Raw genomic sequence first — 18,994 nt, forward strand, 5'->3', positions numbered from 1 at the left:
ACAGGCAAGGAAAAATGAGTATGTGGATACTGGGCTCTAAATTTTGCAGGGTGGGGAAAAGTGGACTCCTCTTTCAGTACTTACCTGACTTTCTACTGGCTGGTAAATAAGCTGCATAATTAAAGACTAAACCATCAGAAATACAGGCTTGCTTCTACAGAATCTTCGAGTTTCCAGCTAAATCCATCCTGATTTAGCAAAACAAGCAAGTTTGAACGTATATCATGTACTTACGTACACTTAAGTATAGGATTCGACACTTTGCTGAGTAGGGTTCCTACATTACTAAGTCATTGGCTGCTAGTCTTGGCTCTATTTTCAGCTAAATCAAAATGGGAAAAGGTTTCCATGCTGGGATGAAGCCAAGATCTTCAAGTTTTTTTCTCTCCCTTCCTCTCTTCCTCCTCCCTCCTCCCTGTCTGTCTACCCCCACTCTCCAACTGAACAAGATAGATGCTCGACAACTGTTTCTATCTTGCTAATAGCCTGGAACTTAGGTCTTTGGGTGTGGAAAATTCAAGACCAAATCTCTGTTCTGATGCATTCAGTATAGGGTTGTAATCCCAGTTCTTGCTCATTTGAAATATGCTGACCACAGCACTACTTAAAGCAGCATTCTTGTGATTTGGGTAAATCATGGACTGAAGAAACTCTGAAGTTTCAGTTGATATTTTAAAGAGTAGCCAGCATTTTCAGCTCTTCAGAGATATCAAACTCCTGTGGCTCTGCTTGGAGCACTGGAGAAGAAGGTGACCTCATCTTTTCTGAAAATCAGCTTTACTTTTCATGTTTGAGAACAGAATCACTGTCTGCAATCTCTTTAAAAAATGCAGACCTTGGAAGCCTTTCCTTCTTAGTACCCGTGAAATGAAATAATAAAAACACTGAGAGCTTGGAGAACAAGTGAATATTGTGTTGAAAATTCCATGTAGTGCCTGGAATGGTCCACATGGACATGCAATCTGCAAGATCAAGAGATGCTTCAGCCCTTCTGCTGACACTTGAAAAAACCATTACAAGTCTTATGGAGGAAAACAAAGTAATGGAAACATCCACTTAAAAGGAACTTTTCCAATCACTGGTACTCCATTCATTATGTGCCTGAGTGCTTCCAGAGACAACAGAAAACTATGCATTGTTGCAATGCCAAGAACAAGAGAGGCAATACGGATGTTGTGTTGCTCCTCACTCATGGCAGTCTGAACATTTTCGTACCCTCTCCATTTTGCCCTGCTGAAGTCATCAGGCAGGAGGTTGGTGACATTGTCTCACTCATGCCCAAACGTGGGGCCATGCCAGGGCAGTGGAAGCATTCTGGGGACCTGTCCAGCCTGATGCAGGTTGGGCTACAGGGCTAGCACTGGAGATGTGGCTGCCTGCAACAGCTATATAAGGCATTTGCTCAAAAGCACGCAGATACTGGGCAGGATTTCTGCCTGATGTTTTGTCAAGCTAAAAAGCTTTTACAAGAGTTAGAGCAATTTATGGGAGGTAAAAACACAGCAGTCATTTAATTAACAGTACCTCAAAGTCTTTCCTGTAGAGAACTGCACGACCAAAGTTTTCCCAGACCCGCTGAGATAACCTTATTAAACTTTGGACAATATTACTTAATCTTTGCTCTGTAAGCCAGACTTCAGCTATTTCCCCAGCGTCACTGCAGTGTGGCAGTTGCCTACATTACAATCCAGACTCTCCAGCATGGCGGATATTTGAAAATGTCACCATATGTTACAGGTATCTCAAGTGCACTTTCAAAAACCTAATCCCAAGACCCACTAAGACACACACAATAATGTAGTGCTCTGGCCTTTTTCAGAAAGAGAAGCAGCAGCTGTTAATGAGAACTTGCTTCCAATCTATATCTAACAGAGGGGAGGGCATGCTCTTTCCAAGTAGAAGCTGGAGGGCTTCTGCTCAAAATACACTTTGCTGCACCAGGTAAGGAAGTAATAACTCTACATTATCTACATTACCTACACTGAGACCAATGGGTCTATAGTGAGGAGTAGCTGCCACAACCCGATACGAAGTCTCTGTTCACTGGAGTCCTCAACTTCTGTTGAGTTTTGACCACTCCAGAATGGGTTAAGAAATGTGACGAAACTGTGTAATTTGTATTTTTTTGGCTCTACGTGCAGTCTGAACTAATGATCTTGGCTGATATAGGCTTTTTTTGATCTTTCCTTTTTGGTCTCTTATAAGTTAAACTTACCCAAAACTTTATGACAAGAACACATATCCACTTAATGCCAGTCGGTGTAGATTACCATTTGCAAAGACTATTTCTGTCGTGTTATTTTGCATCTTGGTGCAGTTTTCTACATCTCTTAAATGTAAAAGTAAACAAACACCCCTACATCTGGGACCAGATTTTCAAGCAGAGCTCCGGACCAGCTATTTTTCCTTCCCTGAGTGCTCAGCACCCACAGCAGGGCCATATTTTAAAGCCAGTTCAGCTAAACCAGGGCCAGGTTTCCACAGAAACACGGAGAACCAGAGGCATTGAGACAAATATGCACAGATTCATCTTTTAACTCATCCTCCCACCCAGGAATGAGAATATGACACAGTGCTGTAGCAGTAACAATATCAGCTATGGATAACAACAGCAATGACCCCATGACAGGCGCCTAAACAGCTGGGAGGAATGTTGGCTGTGGAGGGCAATTGCTCAAGTCCCCAGTGAAGACCTGAGTGTTTGCTTATGCTCTCGCTTGGCAAGACACAGCGCTATGAAGATGCTATTTAGTGTTTGAGTAAGATTATCATTTCTGACATGCCACTGATTCCTTGAAACATAAGAAAACCATTGGGAAGGGAGATATGCTTTTGCTAACTGCTCTTCCTTGCCGATTTACTGGGCCTAAGCCTGATTTATGAAGTGTAGCCCTGGACAGGATGTTGCCAGTTGAAGCTGTATATAGTATGTCAGTTGCAGAATTTACAGACGACCTATGTCCTATAGGGAAATGTCTCTGTGCTGGATAGAGGATGATCTGAGCAGGTGTTTTCAATCTCCAGCTTCTATGGCAAATTGAGTCTTTCAGTCTGAGGACTGCCAAGTGCACATTTAATTGGATAGGAGAACTAGTTGGGTGAACAAAGCTGGGAAGTCCTGCCTCTAGCCATACAAACAGTCTGATGAATTTCTTTCTGCTATAATCCCTCCTGTTTTGCGTTTTCTTTTCACAAACATCCATGTGACCCAAATTCGTGGTAAAGCAATTCCACAGTCTCATGCAAAAGAGTTACTGGAAGTCATTTTTGCTCATAAAATGTCTTGTACTGGTGATCATGGGATGAAAGCACCAGGTGATAAGTGGCACAGTTGGGTGCCTGAGCAATATCTGAACATCAAACCCAGGAGCAGTGAATGGTCACATCAAAAAATACCATTTGAGAAACAAGTAAGAAAAAAGATATGTTATACAGTAATGATCACATAGATAGTCTGTCTTGGAAAGGAATTACATGGCATGTCAGGAACAACATTCGTTGTGTGTAAATGTTATGTGTAATGTATCTTTTTTAAGGCTTGCTTTTTTAAAAAAATTTTTCCTCTTCAGTATTATAAAGAAAAAACACCACTTATTTGCCCTCAATGTGTAACAATCTGCAACCATAAAAATTTTTCTTCCCCAGTGCAACCTCACTTCCTCAGAGAGGCCGCAGCAGAGCTGCACTAAGATGCTTAAGAGGAGGTAAAAAAAAAAAGCCATTTACCAGCAAAATCTCTTTCATTCCTAAATACAGCTTTGCTACTACCTGTACACACAATATTCTCTCAGAGTCTAGGTGAATAAACATGTGTCTTTTAAGCAAACATTTATAATGCTGTTTGATCACATGGCAAGGACAGTTTCAATTTAGAAACGATGCAAATACTACGTTGACTTTTTTTCCCCCCAAGCTGCAGTTAAAATGAAAATGTCCAGACAGGCATTCAGCATAAGGCTTTGGAGAGTGTTTCTTTTGGCCAGTTCTACCACTGAATTTCACCTAAAAATGAAATACAAAAGGATGGGGTTGGGGAGAAAATACAAAAGACGAAAAATTCGTTTGTTGATGAATTACTCTGTGTGAACACATCCAAAAACATCAATGCAATTGTTCATTAATAATAGACTTGGAAGATAGTTAGAAAAGTATCGCTTACTTTGAACTTTCTGAAGGCAAATAGGGTCCTTGAGCCAGCAATACGCTTCTGTATGTCCTTTATGTGGAGCAAAAGGGACATACACAACTACCTGCTTCCTGCTTCATCTCTCAGAGCTCTGGTTTATTTTTGGGCACTTTGGGCACACTCTTGGTGGCAGGTCTGTCACCTGGCAAGGAGCTTTATCCCCCTCTTTACCTTTTTGCATTCATATTTTCAGTTCCCCAGGTCAGGGAGAAGCTGAGGAAAAAGTACCCAGCAGTTAATAGGACAGAGACAGGAGCTGGGCCCTTGGGATCTATCTCAGCAGAATTACTCACACTTGTTTAAGAGGACTCCTCACATCCTAGAAGTTTAGCAGTGCTTAAGGGCTTTCCTGGCTGGGGAAGGAGCAGGGTAATTATCCCCTATGCGGATCCCTGTCCATCGAGCTGTGAGAAATTTCAAATCCCACTGACTTCACTGGCACTTCAGGGCACTCAGCACTTTCCAAGATTAATTCCTCAAGTAGGGAGAGGTCTAGAAACATATATATTAGAGCACATTACATCTTCAGCTGCAGTAGGGCTCCTTCTGGTGAGCCTGACAAAGGACAGATTATATATTACACCGTACCATAAACTTCAGTAATCTAAGAATTCAGAAAATACCCTGTTCTACTACTCTCCTCACTTTGACATGAAATATTAAACACCGTTTACCAAAGTAACATTATTGAACACAGATGTCTGCTATCACATTCAAATTGTTCAAGTCAATCTAGGTTTATATATTTTCCTTACTTAAGTGTTCGTATAAACCAAAGTGTGTCCTGACAGTAATGATTTCACAATTTAATATATTCAATTAAGGAGACAAATATCCATTTACATTTTTACTGAACTCATTTCACATATTCATCAGCTTCAGCTCCAACTTATTTTTGACTTTTAGTGGAAAATAAAGGAATAGAAAGGGTGCCACCTACTGAGATACTTAGACATTTTTGAAGGCTGAAAAGTCAAGCAAATAACCAATATGCTCATTTCAGTTAAAAATAAACAAACTTGAAAGCTAAATTCATAAGCTCGTGGGAAGAAAAACATGCATAATTGGTTCTTTTCATCAGCTCACTTGATGACAAGAGCACTTACCCAAGGTCTAGGAGAAGCCAACTCTATCTCCTTGTATCTCAGCAGGTTTGAATTCACCTATTTCTCTGGAAAACCCAAGCAAAATGAATCAGTCTGTCACAGCCTGCAAGAAATGTATGCGAGACTCAAGATTCTCAGCAAGAGAATCTAGAAGAGATGTGCCATCAGTGCAAACTCTTCTCTGGGACCCATGTCATTTAGTATCTTCTCACTAATTGGAAATGTAAGCTGTTAAATAGCAGCACATAAACTACATGCAAGAGGTGAGATATAAGCATCTGCTTACATCTGAAGACCCACTGAGAATGTGCATCAAGCCAGAGGATGGCATTTTTAACATACCTAAAGACTCAAGAATGAAGACAGGCTCTTGGTACTGGTTTAAAAACCCAAAAGCTTGACTTCCATGAGCAGAAATCTACCATGCACATAAAGACCTCTGTAAATGCACACTTAAGAAGGAACCTTGCATCTCTGATAAATCATGGATTTGCAGTTGGCATGAACTGATGGGTTCTTTTTTGAGCTGGGAATCAGAACTCTTTGTCCTTTCAGCATATAGGGTAGAGGTGCTACATGATGTCAGGGGAATGGCATGAAAAGCAGTAGTCAAGCCATTTTTCATTTCTAATGAAGTGGGCCAACTTTGGAGCTGGAAAAGGATAACTGTAAGATAAGAATTCAATGGATAGGCAAACAAAGTAGTCTTTGACAGATAATGCTATGGTAAGGAGGACCCAGAGTAGATCATCTTTCTCTTGTGGACAAACTGCTCTTCCCTAACACAGGTTCCCAGAGGATCTCAAATATGTGCCCAACACATGCCATTAATCCCTCCCTGTTGAGTACAAGCTTAGCTCTTCTGAGCCCTCACCAGACTTGAAGGTACAGATTTATCTTGGTCTCTGCAGATGCAGACAGACCAGAGGTTTTCAGAAGTATTTCAGAAGTATTGCGTGCATTTAATGTTTGCCAAATTTTCTGGTGTTGGGGACTGGTGTAGCAATAACATACTTGGGAAAATAATTGTGAAATGTTAACAAGCCCTTATTGTTAACAGGTGTTTCTGGCAGAGATTCCTTCAGGGCAACTTGGACAACATGCCATAGTTTAGTTGGTAATGGCATTTTTCCCAGAGGGACCTTCAAAGTCTCCTGTGTGGTGCTTTGTATTCCTGGCAGCACAGTCAGGAAGAAACCCAGTTTTCAACGTCCTCCTTTATGCCTACTCAAAATAAAACACGCATTTATCGGCTGCTATGTTTTTCACATCTCACATGACTTGGCACGCACTTATCACGTGATTGCTTTAGCTCAGGGCACTAAAGCACCATTTATGTACTCAAGATAACGTGTGGTGTGGATTGGCTCCTTTTTCAGTGCCTGGAGTGTTCAGTGACTGTTCTCTGCTTGCACAAGTGCTCACCCAGATATACATTAAATGAATTTTTCCTGCTGCTATTTTTTGGTGAAATCATTATTTCCCAAACCTTTATAGACCTGTTGCACTCCCCCAGGGAAACAGCCCTGATCTCTGGAGCACTTCTCTTGTTAGCAGAAGCTTTAGGATTTACACTGAAGTGTGTAAAAAAAAAAATAATTATAAGGATTTTTTTTTGAGCTAGGAATCAGAAGTAATAGAAAATCAACTGCAAATTCATCATTGCAGCATACTTTTTCTTTAGTGAAAAACTGACTTAAGGGTGCTGGAAGCAGTGCCTAGTGTGCTGCCCACAAACCATGTCTCCATTATCCCTTGTAGATGGAACTTTATGAACTAAAGGCACAAGAGTATCAAACTAATGTGCAAAGGGAAGGAATTAGTGTCCAAAGGAAGAAAAAAGCCAGGTGCCACTCCACAGAAGAAAGGCTTTGCAGTGAGAAACCAAATCAAAACAACCCTGCCAACACCTTTTCAATGACATAAAGATTTTCCAGGCTCTTGACTTCCACCTTGACTTTTGGAATAATATATGGTGGAGAAAAGAGTCCCAGTGGATAAGAAGGGAGACTTTGCTACAACAATAGTGGTGCTGGCAAAATGTCTCCTTTCAACACATTCTTTAGTTTGCATTTTAAGTGGTTTTGCCACATTGGCAGCCAAAAATAACTATTTTCTGATCAAATTCACCAGTTCTTGTAAAAATTTAACATGTTAAATGTGTTTGTGAACAGTTCTAATAGTTCTTGAAGGTGTCTGGTCAAACTTCTTGCTTTCGGAGGGGGAATGACGAGAGCAAGAGGGCACAGCAAAAGGTTCAAGCAGAGCAGCATCTTGACCCCAGCCTACGTTATGAGGCTGATCTTGTAGCCATCTCGAACCTCATTAACCAAGAGTACGTCCCATATATAACGTGATGCTTTTATGCTTTCTGTTCTGTACTTCATATGTACCCTTAAGGTTAAAGCAATAATTAAGAGCAGATTTCTCATGTGCCTTGTAGAGCAAGGCCAAGATCCACACCAGCTACCACAACATAAATGTCAAATAGAAAAGTAAAAAAAGCAAACCAACAGGCAGGAATTGCCCCCGCAGCCTCTGCTAACACTGATCTTACTCTTTGTTGATTGATGACATACAGAAAGGAATCTCATTGCACATCTTACAAGACATATAAATCATTCAAAACTGGATTCCTGGATGAAAAAAAACGCCAGCTGCAAAAACCAGAGAACTTTCATTAAGTCACTTTGTAAGTAATTTATAGCACTCTAAGACTGACAAAATAACAAAGAAACGACAGGACAGCTTCTTATTAATTAGAATTGGAACAACAGAACAGAATCGGTGTGAACAGTGCAGTATTTCAACCCCAAATGGGCTCTACTAGAGCAGGAAACGTGTGCTCACTTAACCCTGGTGCCCCCACGTCTTCTGAGCAGTACAGGAATGAGACAAACCTTGAAGTTTCACAGCAGGTTTCCTTCATGCTTCTGGAAGAACTTTGAAAGAGTTGTAGGCAGATGTAGAAAACATCAACGCGGAAACTTCTGGAAATCTGCAAATTTTGTATTACCATTACTAAGAGGTCTGTGCAAGAGCTGGGGCCATATGAACAGATGGACTTCTACTGCTTAGGACCAGCAGAGTGGCCTCAGGCAGGACATCACTGCTCCACATTTGGGCAGCCTTTGCTCAGTTGTACCATGGTCTGTTACTGATGCTGGTAGTTTGTAGCCTACTACATTCATTAATTAATCAAAATTTGACCTCTGGGCAGCAGAAGGACTAGTTTGGCTCTCTTACATCAAGCAATCACAGTCCTTAAAGTAATTAATTAAATTCTCATTAGGTCTTTGGAGTCACTAGAGGGAGACATGAGAACATGCCTTAAGCCAAGATGTTACATCTGGACTGAAGAAAGCACCCAGTAGATGGTGGCATGAAGCATTCTAAAAACTAACTATAATATCTACACCACATGCAGCTTCTCAAGATGTTTTGCTGTCATCAGCTTGCTAAAAGATAAAGATTTATTGGGCTATTACTGAGAAGGAAGCTAGATACTGCCAAATGGCATGGACAGTTAAATGACTAGTTGCTGACATCTTTATTCATATATAAAACAACAGTTGAACAGTTTCTCTTTTTCTTTTCTTTCTTTCTTTTCTTTTCTTTTCTTTTCTTTTCTTTTCTTTTCTTTTCTTTTCTTTTCTTTTCTTTTCTTTTCTTTTCTTTTCTTTTCTTTTCTTTTCTTTTCTTTTCTTTTCTTTTCTTTTCTTTTCTTGTCTTTTCTTGTCTTTTCTTGTCTTTTCTTGTCTTTTCTTGTCTTTTCTTGTCTTTTCTTGTCTTTTCTTGTCTTTTCTTGTCTTTTCTTTTCTTGTCTTTTCTTGCCTTTTCTTGCCTTGCCTTGCCTTGCCTTGCCTTGCCTTGCCTTTCGCCTTGCCTTTCGCCTTGCCTTTCGCCTTGCCTTTCGCCTTGCCTTTCGCCTTGCCTTTCGCCTTGCCTTGCCTTGCCTTGCCTTGCCTTGCCTTGCCTTGCCTTGCCTTGCCTCTTTTTCTCTTTCTTTTTCTCTTTCTCTTTCTTTTTCTTTTTCTTTTTCTTTCTCTTTCTCTTTCTCTTTCTCTTTCTCTTTCTCTTTCTCTTTCTCTTTCTCTTTCTCTTTCTCTTTCTCTTTCTCTTTCTCTTTCTCTTTCTCTTTCTCTTTCTCTTTCTCTTTCTCTTTCTCTTTCTCTTTTTTCTCACTACCATGCTTGAAGAAATAAACAAAGCAGTATCTTATTGTATGGAACTTATAAGTCATTTTATATCATTGCCAGGTTTTGGACAGTTTGATTTTATTTTTATTTTTTCTTCTTACTGTATATACAGAATACTGCACTATCATTGTGTGAACTTTCAGAATGGACTGAAATAAGAGAGAAACAATACTGACAATACTGATTGGCTCAATACTGTCTGAAGATGCTGAAGGGACCGTGACACAGAGCAGTGTTTCCAACATCTGTCGTATGCCCACTGGCAAATATTGACTGAAAGGATACATGAACTTTACAAGTGATGTCTTTTTTCAAAGCTTATGACATACACCAGTGCTAGCTTGGTGCAGGTTGGGTGCATTAACTCACCATGTCTACTTTTGATCAGCTCTTAACAGCAGCCACTGGGACCAAGAGGTTACTGTAATAACTTCAACAGCTTCTTTAAATGGTTTAAATGTTGCTTCTAATAAAAAAAAAAATGGAACAAGTTACAAGAATTACTGGACTATCTTTACAGTGCACGTTGAAATGGTGACAAACCAAACAAAGCTGATTATTCTACTCCTCACTGAAAACTGTATGAAAAATGAAATAAATCGCATACATCAAAATCCTGCAGTACTGTAGGGCTCAATTTAAGAAGTGGTTGCTCTGAAATTTAAATGTAAGTCCAAGTCTGCAAAGCTATTCTCCTAGAGTCTACTTCTCCACATCTGTCCACTTCTTCTCCAAGAGCTTGATATACTGTCACCCCTTTGTTACACATTTTGAATTCAATTTAGCATGCTACTTCCAATTAACCAGCACACACTTACTGCATTATTTGGCTTTAAACAGGCCCATGTGTTCCTTTAGCTCCTGCCAATGTGAGAAGACAATACCCTTAAGGTGAACAAGGCTATATGTTCGGTGAGTATTAGGCTCTGGGAAGTGTCCAAGAAGTCTGATGGAAGCCTGCAGGTGTGCGGTTTCAAATGCATTCAAAGTGCTTAATGCCCAAGTCTTCCAGAAATGTTACACTTCATAACCAGCCTCTTCCAACAAGATTTATGCTCTGTTTTGAATATTTCTATACTCTGGAGTCTGAGTGCCAGAAACCTCTATTTATCAGGCTCGGTCACAGGACAAGCTGCTCTGGTCAGAGATCTTTATATAAACCCATTTATACATAAGGTCATTACTTATTCCATACAAACCACTAAAAGCAGATGTGATTTCAGTGAGCTTGCTCAGAATGTAAATTAGTTTAATAAATTTTAGTCTACAATGCCAGTCAACTGCACTAAGACCATCAGTAAGGAGAAAATGAGCAAATCTTATGACAGCTTTACATAAAAGATAGCATCCTTTCACTATGATATGGGTACAACAGAAAGTACAGTACAGTTTTGGGATATACCCCACATGTTCTTTGAAAAAAGGCTACAAACCCACAGACATAATATCGTTATGCATATGCTTATTAAGAGCAATAAAACAAACAGTGCATATTCTAAGTCAGAGAATTCTCGCTTGCTACTGAAAATCACTTTACCATGTTAGAATGTAAAGCTTTGTCTCTGCAAAATAATTGCTGGGCACAGTTACAGCTCACGAACGGAGCTGCTGCAGTCAGTCGTGGGTCAACACGCAGGAAAAGTCCTTCAGGAACTGGGGATTGAGAAGGTTTCCAGCATAACTATAGAAATAAAAATAGAAGGATGGAACGATGCAGGTTTCTGGTTCCACCAGTTCTGTTTAAGAACTCTTCAGAACTCTGCTCTGATAAAAAACTGAACTCTAACAGAGATGTTGCTTTTTTGTCATTGTTAGATCAACAGTATGAAGCCACGATGGCTCCAAACTCTGTCTTTTGCTATTCTGGAAAGGATATAAAGGTATAATTTCCATGTTTGTCCTGTTGGCAACTTCTGATACTATGATGGTTATTACTTACACAAACAGAAATCTGCAGCCAATCAAAATAATATGGTTGGCATGAAATCTGGGCAAACTTTAATAGCTATGGTTCTTCAACATAAAAAGGATAAAAGTAGAATAATAATTTTTGGCAGGAGAAGCGGGGAATTTTTAAAATTCTGATTGTTTTCCTACGAGGACAGCATTATAAATACTGAAGTCTAACTTAAAACATGTTGTTCTGGTTTCATGAATTCTCATTGAATAGAATTCTGCTGAACCCACTGAGTTACACTCAATTCATGGCCACCTTTCTCAGACGGGAGTTATCTGGAATGCACAACAAGGTAAGAGAGTGGCATCTGGCACAGAAACTGCATGTTCAAAATAATTTAAATGTATTTCTGAAAGGAGTTATCTGTGTATGCAAGCGTGTTACAGTGGAATTCACAGAGCGCTCATTTCAAGAAAGCATAATTAACTTAGGTCCTCTGGGATATACAGCCAAGAAAGTTATTTACCAAGAAGAAGATGGACATAAATTTAAATACAAAAAGCATTTGCACTGATTTTTTTTTTCATTTTCAACAAGTGCCACTGCTATGTTCAGGATGTTACCTTCCTGACAGACTGATGAACAAAATAAGCAGAGTTATATTATTTTAGTAGTAATTAAGCTTGCTCACCATAATGTGAATCTACTAGGATATTAATTCAGTGGATTTTCCATTAGAAAAGTACATGCAGTCTAAGAAAAACAATTTAGCATGCACAGAATAAGGTAAATATGTTAATATGAAGAAGGAAACAGCATCAAAACATACTACAGACATCACAAGCAAGTAAACTGACTTAATTAACAGCTAATTCTGAATAGTTTTAGCTTTCCTTCTAGAAACTGACATCCTGTGAACATTTTCCCTGCCCTGTGAAAAGTGAAAGCCTTCACACATAGCAAACAATGAAAATTACTCCATCAGAAGTCTTCTAATATTTTCGAAACACGTAATTTTGATTCTTACCTTTTTAAAGTTGTAATTTATTCCACGTTTTGGAGCAAAAAATCATATTCAGACCCAAATCAGGACAGTCGGTTCTATAGAACTGAAGTAAATTTCTTTCCCCAGGACAATAACGTTAAGTAATTAAGAACTATTTTGAATAATTACTTAATAATAAAGGCATATGAATAGTTTTGAATGAATTGGCATTTTCCAATTAAAAAAAAAAAAAGTCTCCTGAAGTATTTCCCAAGCAGATCTCCTTGGGCCTCTGACTCATTGGCACAGACTCAGTGTCAACCACTTACAATACGTGTTTCATCATGCACCTAAAATGGTGACATTCTTTTATAATACTCGATACAAAATCTTTTATTCCCTTTATAGTACATATTTGCAATTCTAATATCAAGTTACTGTGGAAAATGTAAACAAGGTACACAGGTGTAAAGAACATGGCTTGAGAAAAGTTCCCCCTTTGATTAGCTGCTCCAATCACACGTAAGTGTATTTAGATATGTAGATAAGAAAAAGCAGTATGTTTAATAAATGGCTGTCAAACAGTAAAATGTAAGCTCTCAGGTTTTATGCATTAACTTATGAGTAGCCATACCAGACACTGAGCATTCCGAAAACTGAGCTTTCTGAAAACTGCCATGTCCAATGAACTGGAACAAGGCCAATGGAGGGTCAGCGAAGTGAGCAGAAACTGGAGAACACACCGTGCAAGGTGAGCTGAGGGAGCTGGGTGTCTTCAGTCTTCAGAAGAGAAGATAATGGGAAGGTCTACTACTGTCTTCAAGCAGCCTAGGGGGGCTACAGACAAGACGAAGCCAAGCTCTTCTCAGAGGTGTACTTGGAAAGGACAAGAAGCAGTGGGCAGAAGTTGAAATGAGGGAAATGCTGATTAGAAACTAGGAAAAATAAATCATGGCTATGAAATATTCATTGGTTCCAAAGAGATTGTGGAGATACTGGAAACAACTGGATGAGTCTCTGAGCAAACTCATTTAAATTTGAAGGTAGCCTGAGGAGAAATCTGGACCTCCAGGTCTCTTTGAATCTCATTCTTTAATATGAAAAATCTTGAATATGAGGTAGTGCTTACGCTACTATTATAGTTTGGTTTTGTAGTAAATATACCGTTGAAATCAAAAGACACCTGTTGCTTGACCTGGATGTTTTTTCCTCAATCAGTTACTATGATGATATCTAATTGTCTCTCACAAGATTCACCTAAACAGTTCCAATACAGTGAAAATGCCCAAGCTTCACAGCTGGAGATCAGATCTAGGCCAGCACACCTCCAAAAGAACATTGCAAATGCCTTACAGAAAAAATCCTTCTGAGAACCACTCACTTCTGACTAGCTTGGGAACAAGAAATTTGTCACATTTACATCAAGCACCATTTCTAGCAATTTACAGAGCTATCACAAAGACATGACAAGGGATCAGAATCAGCTCCTGAGATTTTCTGTCTGAAAGCACAGTTGGTTAATTTATCAGGTCGTGATCACAAATATCTCTACTGAGCTTAGAATGGTTTCCAATACCCATGAAGTTTTGAATAACAACAATAAGACTTCCACGAGGCTTGAAAAAACACCTAGTAAACCTTTATTGCTTCCAAAAGATCACAGCTTGAATTGCAGCTCCAGGTGAGCATTACTTGCCTCGTAACAGGCAACTCTGACTGCAGATTGGTTTAAGACTTGAGGAGAACCAAGGGGTAACTGTTGCTTCACATACTCATTATCCAAATGCAACCATAAACATTATTAAAAATCACAAGTGAGCTTCAAATATTGCCACTTTCTCTCTTCTGTGGCAAAAATTCCTTGCAGCGTTGTGATTCGTTGTGGTGTGTGAATGGTCATGCTAGTATGAACAGCCTGTCTAAACAGACCAAAAATAGCACCAAAATTCCCTTGTTCTAAGTGACCAACAGCAGCTGTTGAAAGGTATCAGGACTTTTTAAAGCTGACAATCAAGTTATTGGGTGGTAAGAGCAAAGTATGATTCTTTACATAAAGAACACAGAGATTATTGTTACACATCTATCCTCACCATCAGTATTCTCTAGCCAAGATAAAGCTTCCTCCATTATAAGGAAGAGCTTTACAAGAACTGCTGGGCAGTTTGACTTAAGAAACTGGTGAGAAACTCCACTGATGAGATGGGAGAACACAGAAAACAGTTAACATCCTCCTCTTTAGCAGGCAGCTTCAGATGCAATCAAGGTACAGATGGAGACCTTCCAGTCAGCCAATCCACACTTGAAATGTGGTATGTATTCTCAGATGAATTACTAACTTATCAAGGACTGCAGAGGATTCTTCGTCAGTTACAATTTTAGGATTAGTCTGGATGTTTTTCTAGAACATACAATATTTTTCACAGAGGAATTAATTTGGTGAATCCCACCAGTTTATGTGCACCATGATTTTGCAGTGAACCCGTATTGGCTTGTGATCTGTGAAACACTCATTTAACATGGCGTTGCTCACTCTAAATTGGTATGCTACCGATCCTCTTTGGAGCTGGTTTTACAAAAAGCAAAAAGAAAACAAAAAAAACCCCATATGTCCAAGCTTTCAGGCAACAAATTACACTACGTATCAGAAAGAACGTCCCAAGTAGACTAATGGAAAGGTAACAGGCTAGGAATAAATACATGAAACAGATTCAAATTTTTAAAAGGATCCAGCTACTAAATGGCCTCTGTAGTCTTCCATAAGAAGTGTGAATACTTCAGTACAATTCAAGCTGAATTGAATAGCTGTTTTCATATCCAAATTCAAATACCGTCTGTGCATATAAAAGAGTTCATTTATTAGTCCAAATGTTACTGTTGTAGAGCTCTCGGAAAAATATTCCCTCTTTCTTGAGTTTGTTCTTCATAAAAAGGAAGCTTTGGAGGGCCACCTAGAGAATTAAGTAGAAATGCAGCCTTAGGCCTATATAACATAATACTGAAATACAATACAAATCAGAGAATTTACACATATAATTTAATGTACCTTCAAAGGAAGGTAGAGGACTTAGTTATGTTGGCCGCCTCACACAGGCAGGCAGAATCAGCAAGACATTAAAAGAATCCCTCAGATGGAAGGTTCCCATAATATCTCCTAAACTAAGGGAAGAACTGCATGGTATTACCAGCAAGCTGGCCACGTTTAGATTACAAATGGGAGAAAACCTTCATGTGATGTTATACATCATTAAGATGATCAGTTACCTGAACGAAAAACTGAAAAACCAACCAAATAAAAACCTTTTGTTGAGCATTTTGTCATCCACACAGATCAGCCTGAGTCTATCTTCTGACATTTTATCTTCTTATCTGGCCACTCACCACATTTCACCACGCTGTTCCACCCACAACCATGACCAGCGAACAGTATCTTTGACTTAAGACAGTCAATCTCCAGCCTGTGTTACCTTCCTTGCAGGTTGGCCCCATCCACGTGGCTGGACAGACACATTTGCCATTGTATGGGTTGCACTGGGACTTGCTGGCACACTGGCATCGCAGAGAGCAGTCAGGGCCGTACTGGTCTGAGCGGCAGCCTGGAAGGACAGAAGCGTTTGGAAGAGAGTGAATGGTTTTTCCTGTTCAGTGGCTGTGCTACACTGAGGAGCATCCCTGAAATTGCATGGACAGAAACAGAAATTCAGACCAAGGTCAGCAAAATGCAAGCACAGGAAGAAAATTAAGGGTGTTTATTAAAAAAAATAAAATAAAAGAAGTCATTAAAGTCCCTGGATTTTCACTGGGAGAGAACATAGACCTCACACAGATTCTGGTGAGAATGCAGACCTCCATCAAGCTATGCAAACCAGGGGAATCTTTGCTAGGTCAACAGCTGAAGTAAAAATTATATATATATATCTGTATGTGTGTGTATATAAAATCTCTTCATATCACCTGGCATGAGATTAATTCTTCTAACCCAGACTCTTATTTTGCTTAGTGTTATATGCTTACCAACACAAAACTAAAAACAACAAAACAACAGTTATTATTATACTGTATAAGAAATCGTCCTAAATCATGACATCCTTTTACTGTATTTCTCTCAGGAGATACAGATTTGGGATTGGGATTGGTTAGATACCTTCATCTGCTAATACTGACCCATGACACTTTGGAAAGTCTTGCAGCTTTATCTGCAGTGCATCCCACTCAAACTGTGACCCAGCTGTCCTGAAGAAGTTCCCAAAATGGGAACTGTTGCTGGCATACACCCACCTGGCAGCCCTGCAGGAGAGATCATGGGGTTTGCTCAGGAAAATGCTGCCTGGCTATCAGTGTGTAGCAGAAAAGAGCCTTCACTCAAGCAATTTGCAAATGGAAATCAATCCGGTTTAGGCATGTTTGTACATGGTACCCACACTGCACAACGCAGTTACCTCCTGGCAATGTAAACTCACAAAGGTCTCACTCCCAGATGGGCATACACATTTTATGGACAAATTCTCATTGCTATTTTTTTATACATGGCAGAACATAGGGAAGAAAGAGAAGTCCCCAGCAAGTCCCAGGGCAGGGTGCTGAGAGCCCTGCACACGACAGCCCTCTCTCCCTCGGCTAACTGACAGTGCTGTAAGTAATCCAGGCACTGACTTTCTCATGCAGCACTGTGGGGCAAACCCAAGACCCCAGCCCTGCATCAGCTGCAGCCCCAGCACATGGGAGAACCCTCCCCGAGTGATCAGAGCTGGGCCTTTTCAATTAGGAAATGTTATGAGAAAAGGTCTCCACAAACACCTCTGGACCTGATTTTAATTTATGTAATACCACATTTTCATGTTAATAACAATGTGTATTTAAGACATCTGTTTGAAAGTCTGCAATGTTAATTTACTACAGAAAAGGAACGCCCATAAAAGTCTGTTATATTCCCTCCCTCTCTCTCTCTCTCTCTTTTTTTTTTTTTTTTTAATTAACGTTTTGCCTGTTTAATGGGTGCTTTACCAGAGTTCAAATTAAAATCAGGCCTTTTATCTTTATGGCTGCTGCACAGACACAGCTGCTCACAGTTATATCACAGATGAACTGAGCCTAATTGAAAATAAAAATGCAAATAAAACCTACCCCATAACAGCTTTTCATGGACGGGGGCGACCCTAGCTGATTTAAGAAAAATAAAAATGACTCCTAGACTTTGCAAGAAGCAAAACCTCCATTCACATTGTTGGTGCTGAGCTTCCCCCTTGTGTTCCATTGCTGCTAGAACCACACTGGAAAGGCCTCTGATGCACAGTGCTTGGAGCTGGGTGGCTGAAAAGTGCCAGTGGCACCAGTGCAGGAGGATGGGTTACCCAGTTCCTGGCCAGAGGATCGTGCAGGTCAGCAAGCAAATCAATCACCATTTTAGTTTTTGGGGTTGCACTAGCCCTCAGGCTCCCAGAGTTTACTTGAATTCTTGCCTGCATTAATAACAAGGTGTTCAGAGCTGTTTTCTGCCCTATCCCAGAACAGACAGATGAGGAATATTCCCCCTTTGTGATACTGAGGATTGGAAGGAACGCGGTTCCTTGTGTGATCCTCCAGTATTAGCACATGGATGCTCACCTCCCTGTACCTTGCTTGCCACAGTGCTTGGATCACACATCTCTTCTGACACTTGCCAAAAGAAAAGTGCAGTTCTTTTAAATGATTACCCTAAATTTCCGCCAACATTTGAGATCAGAATCTGACTCAAGAATCCCTCTCCTTACCGCCTCTCAGCCCTCAGTGCTTTTGTCACTTTGCTTGGTTTCCTTTACAGAATTCTCTTGCTTAGTTTTATAACCCTGTTGCAAAACAATTCTGCTTTTGTGGGACAATCATTCACCAAACACACAGCTCCTGCACTGCGAATGAGGCAACACTGTTTGGATTCAATGTTCCCAGATTACTGCTGGTTCCCAGAGCTGGGAACACTGCTGCAGCTCCACCATCCTCACTTAGAGTTGGACACACTTCACACTGCTCTGATGAGGCCCATAAATGCCCCCATGACAAAACCCCCATGGGATCCGATCCCTTTGTGCCCTGCTGCAGCCCCCTCGAGCCCTTCTTGCTGTGCTGACACTCAAGGCAAATGACATTTTACTGCTGACCCATGTCTTCTTATCAGTATATCAATTTAAATACTGATTAAATCAAGAGTATTGACAAACCTGGCAACCTGCAAGAAAATACTTTGCTGCAAACAGTGTGTCCTGGAATGCCTTGTATTGGCACATGTCCTTCCGCAGCTGCGCTCAGACCAACTGATGGGACACAATGCTTTAACTACACATAGGAAATGCTTCCTTACCGATGTCACATTTGTCCCCAGTCTTCCCAGGTGGGCAGAGGCACTTCCCTGTGGCCGGGTCACAGGGAGCTCCTCCACAGTCGCACCGGTGCTGGCACTGCTCACCGAAGTGCCCACTGGCACAGCCTGGAGAGAAGAGGCCATAAATGCCCCCGTTAGGAGTCCTGCACACCAACATCACAACAAATACATCAGCCAGAGCAGGGCTGGAAGGATGGCTCAGAGGAAAGTTCGTAAACTCTGAGCTGAACTCAGTGCTAATGCAAAGTTTAATGAAGGATCGAATGTAG

At 40.3% G+C, this 18,994-nt stretch overlaps 1 protein-coding gene across 1 annotated transcript in view; it reads right to left on the minus strand.

Annotated features, from left to right (window-relative positions):
• Positions 1 to 13,916: 13,916 nt before the first annotated feature.
• Positions 13,917 to 18,994, minus strand: part of LOC136056321 (multiple epidermal growth factor-like domains protein 6) — a 155,890-nt gene continuing 150,812 nt past the window's right edge. The window contains exons 33-35 of the mRNA XM_065748448.1: positions 18,705 to 18,830; positions 15,838 to 15,966; positions 13,917 to 15,321 (exon numbers count right to left, since the gene is read on the minus strand). Of these exons, the coding sequence (XP_065604520.1) occupies positions 15,242 to 15,321; positions 15,838 to 15,966; positions 18,705 to 18,830 (335 nt within the window). The 3' untranslated portion in view covers positions 13,917 to 15,241. The remainder of the gene's footprint in view (positions 15,322 to 15,837; positions 15,967 to 18,704; positions 18,831 to 18,994) is intronic.

The sequence above is a fragment of the Cyrtonyx montezumae genome, unplaced genomic scaffold (genome assembly GCF_038088225.1).
Source record: "Cyrtonyx montezumae isolate F1298 unplaced genomic scaffold, pur_monq_1.0 scaffold_5, whole genome shotgun sequence".
Taxonomy (NCBI): domain Eukaryota; kingdom Metazoa; phylum Chordata; class Aves; order Galliformes; family Odontophoridae; genus Cyrtonyx; species Cyrtonyx montezumae.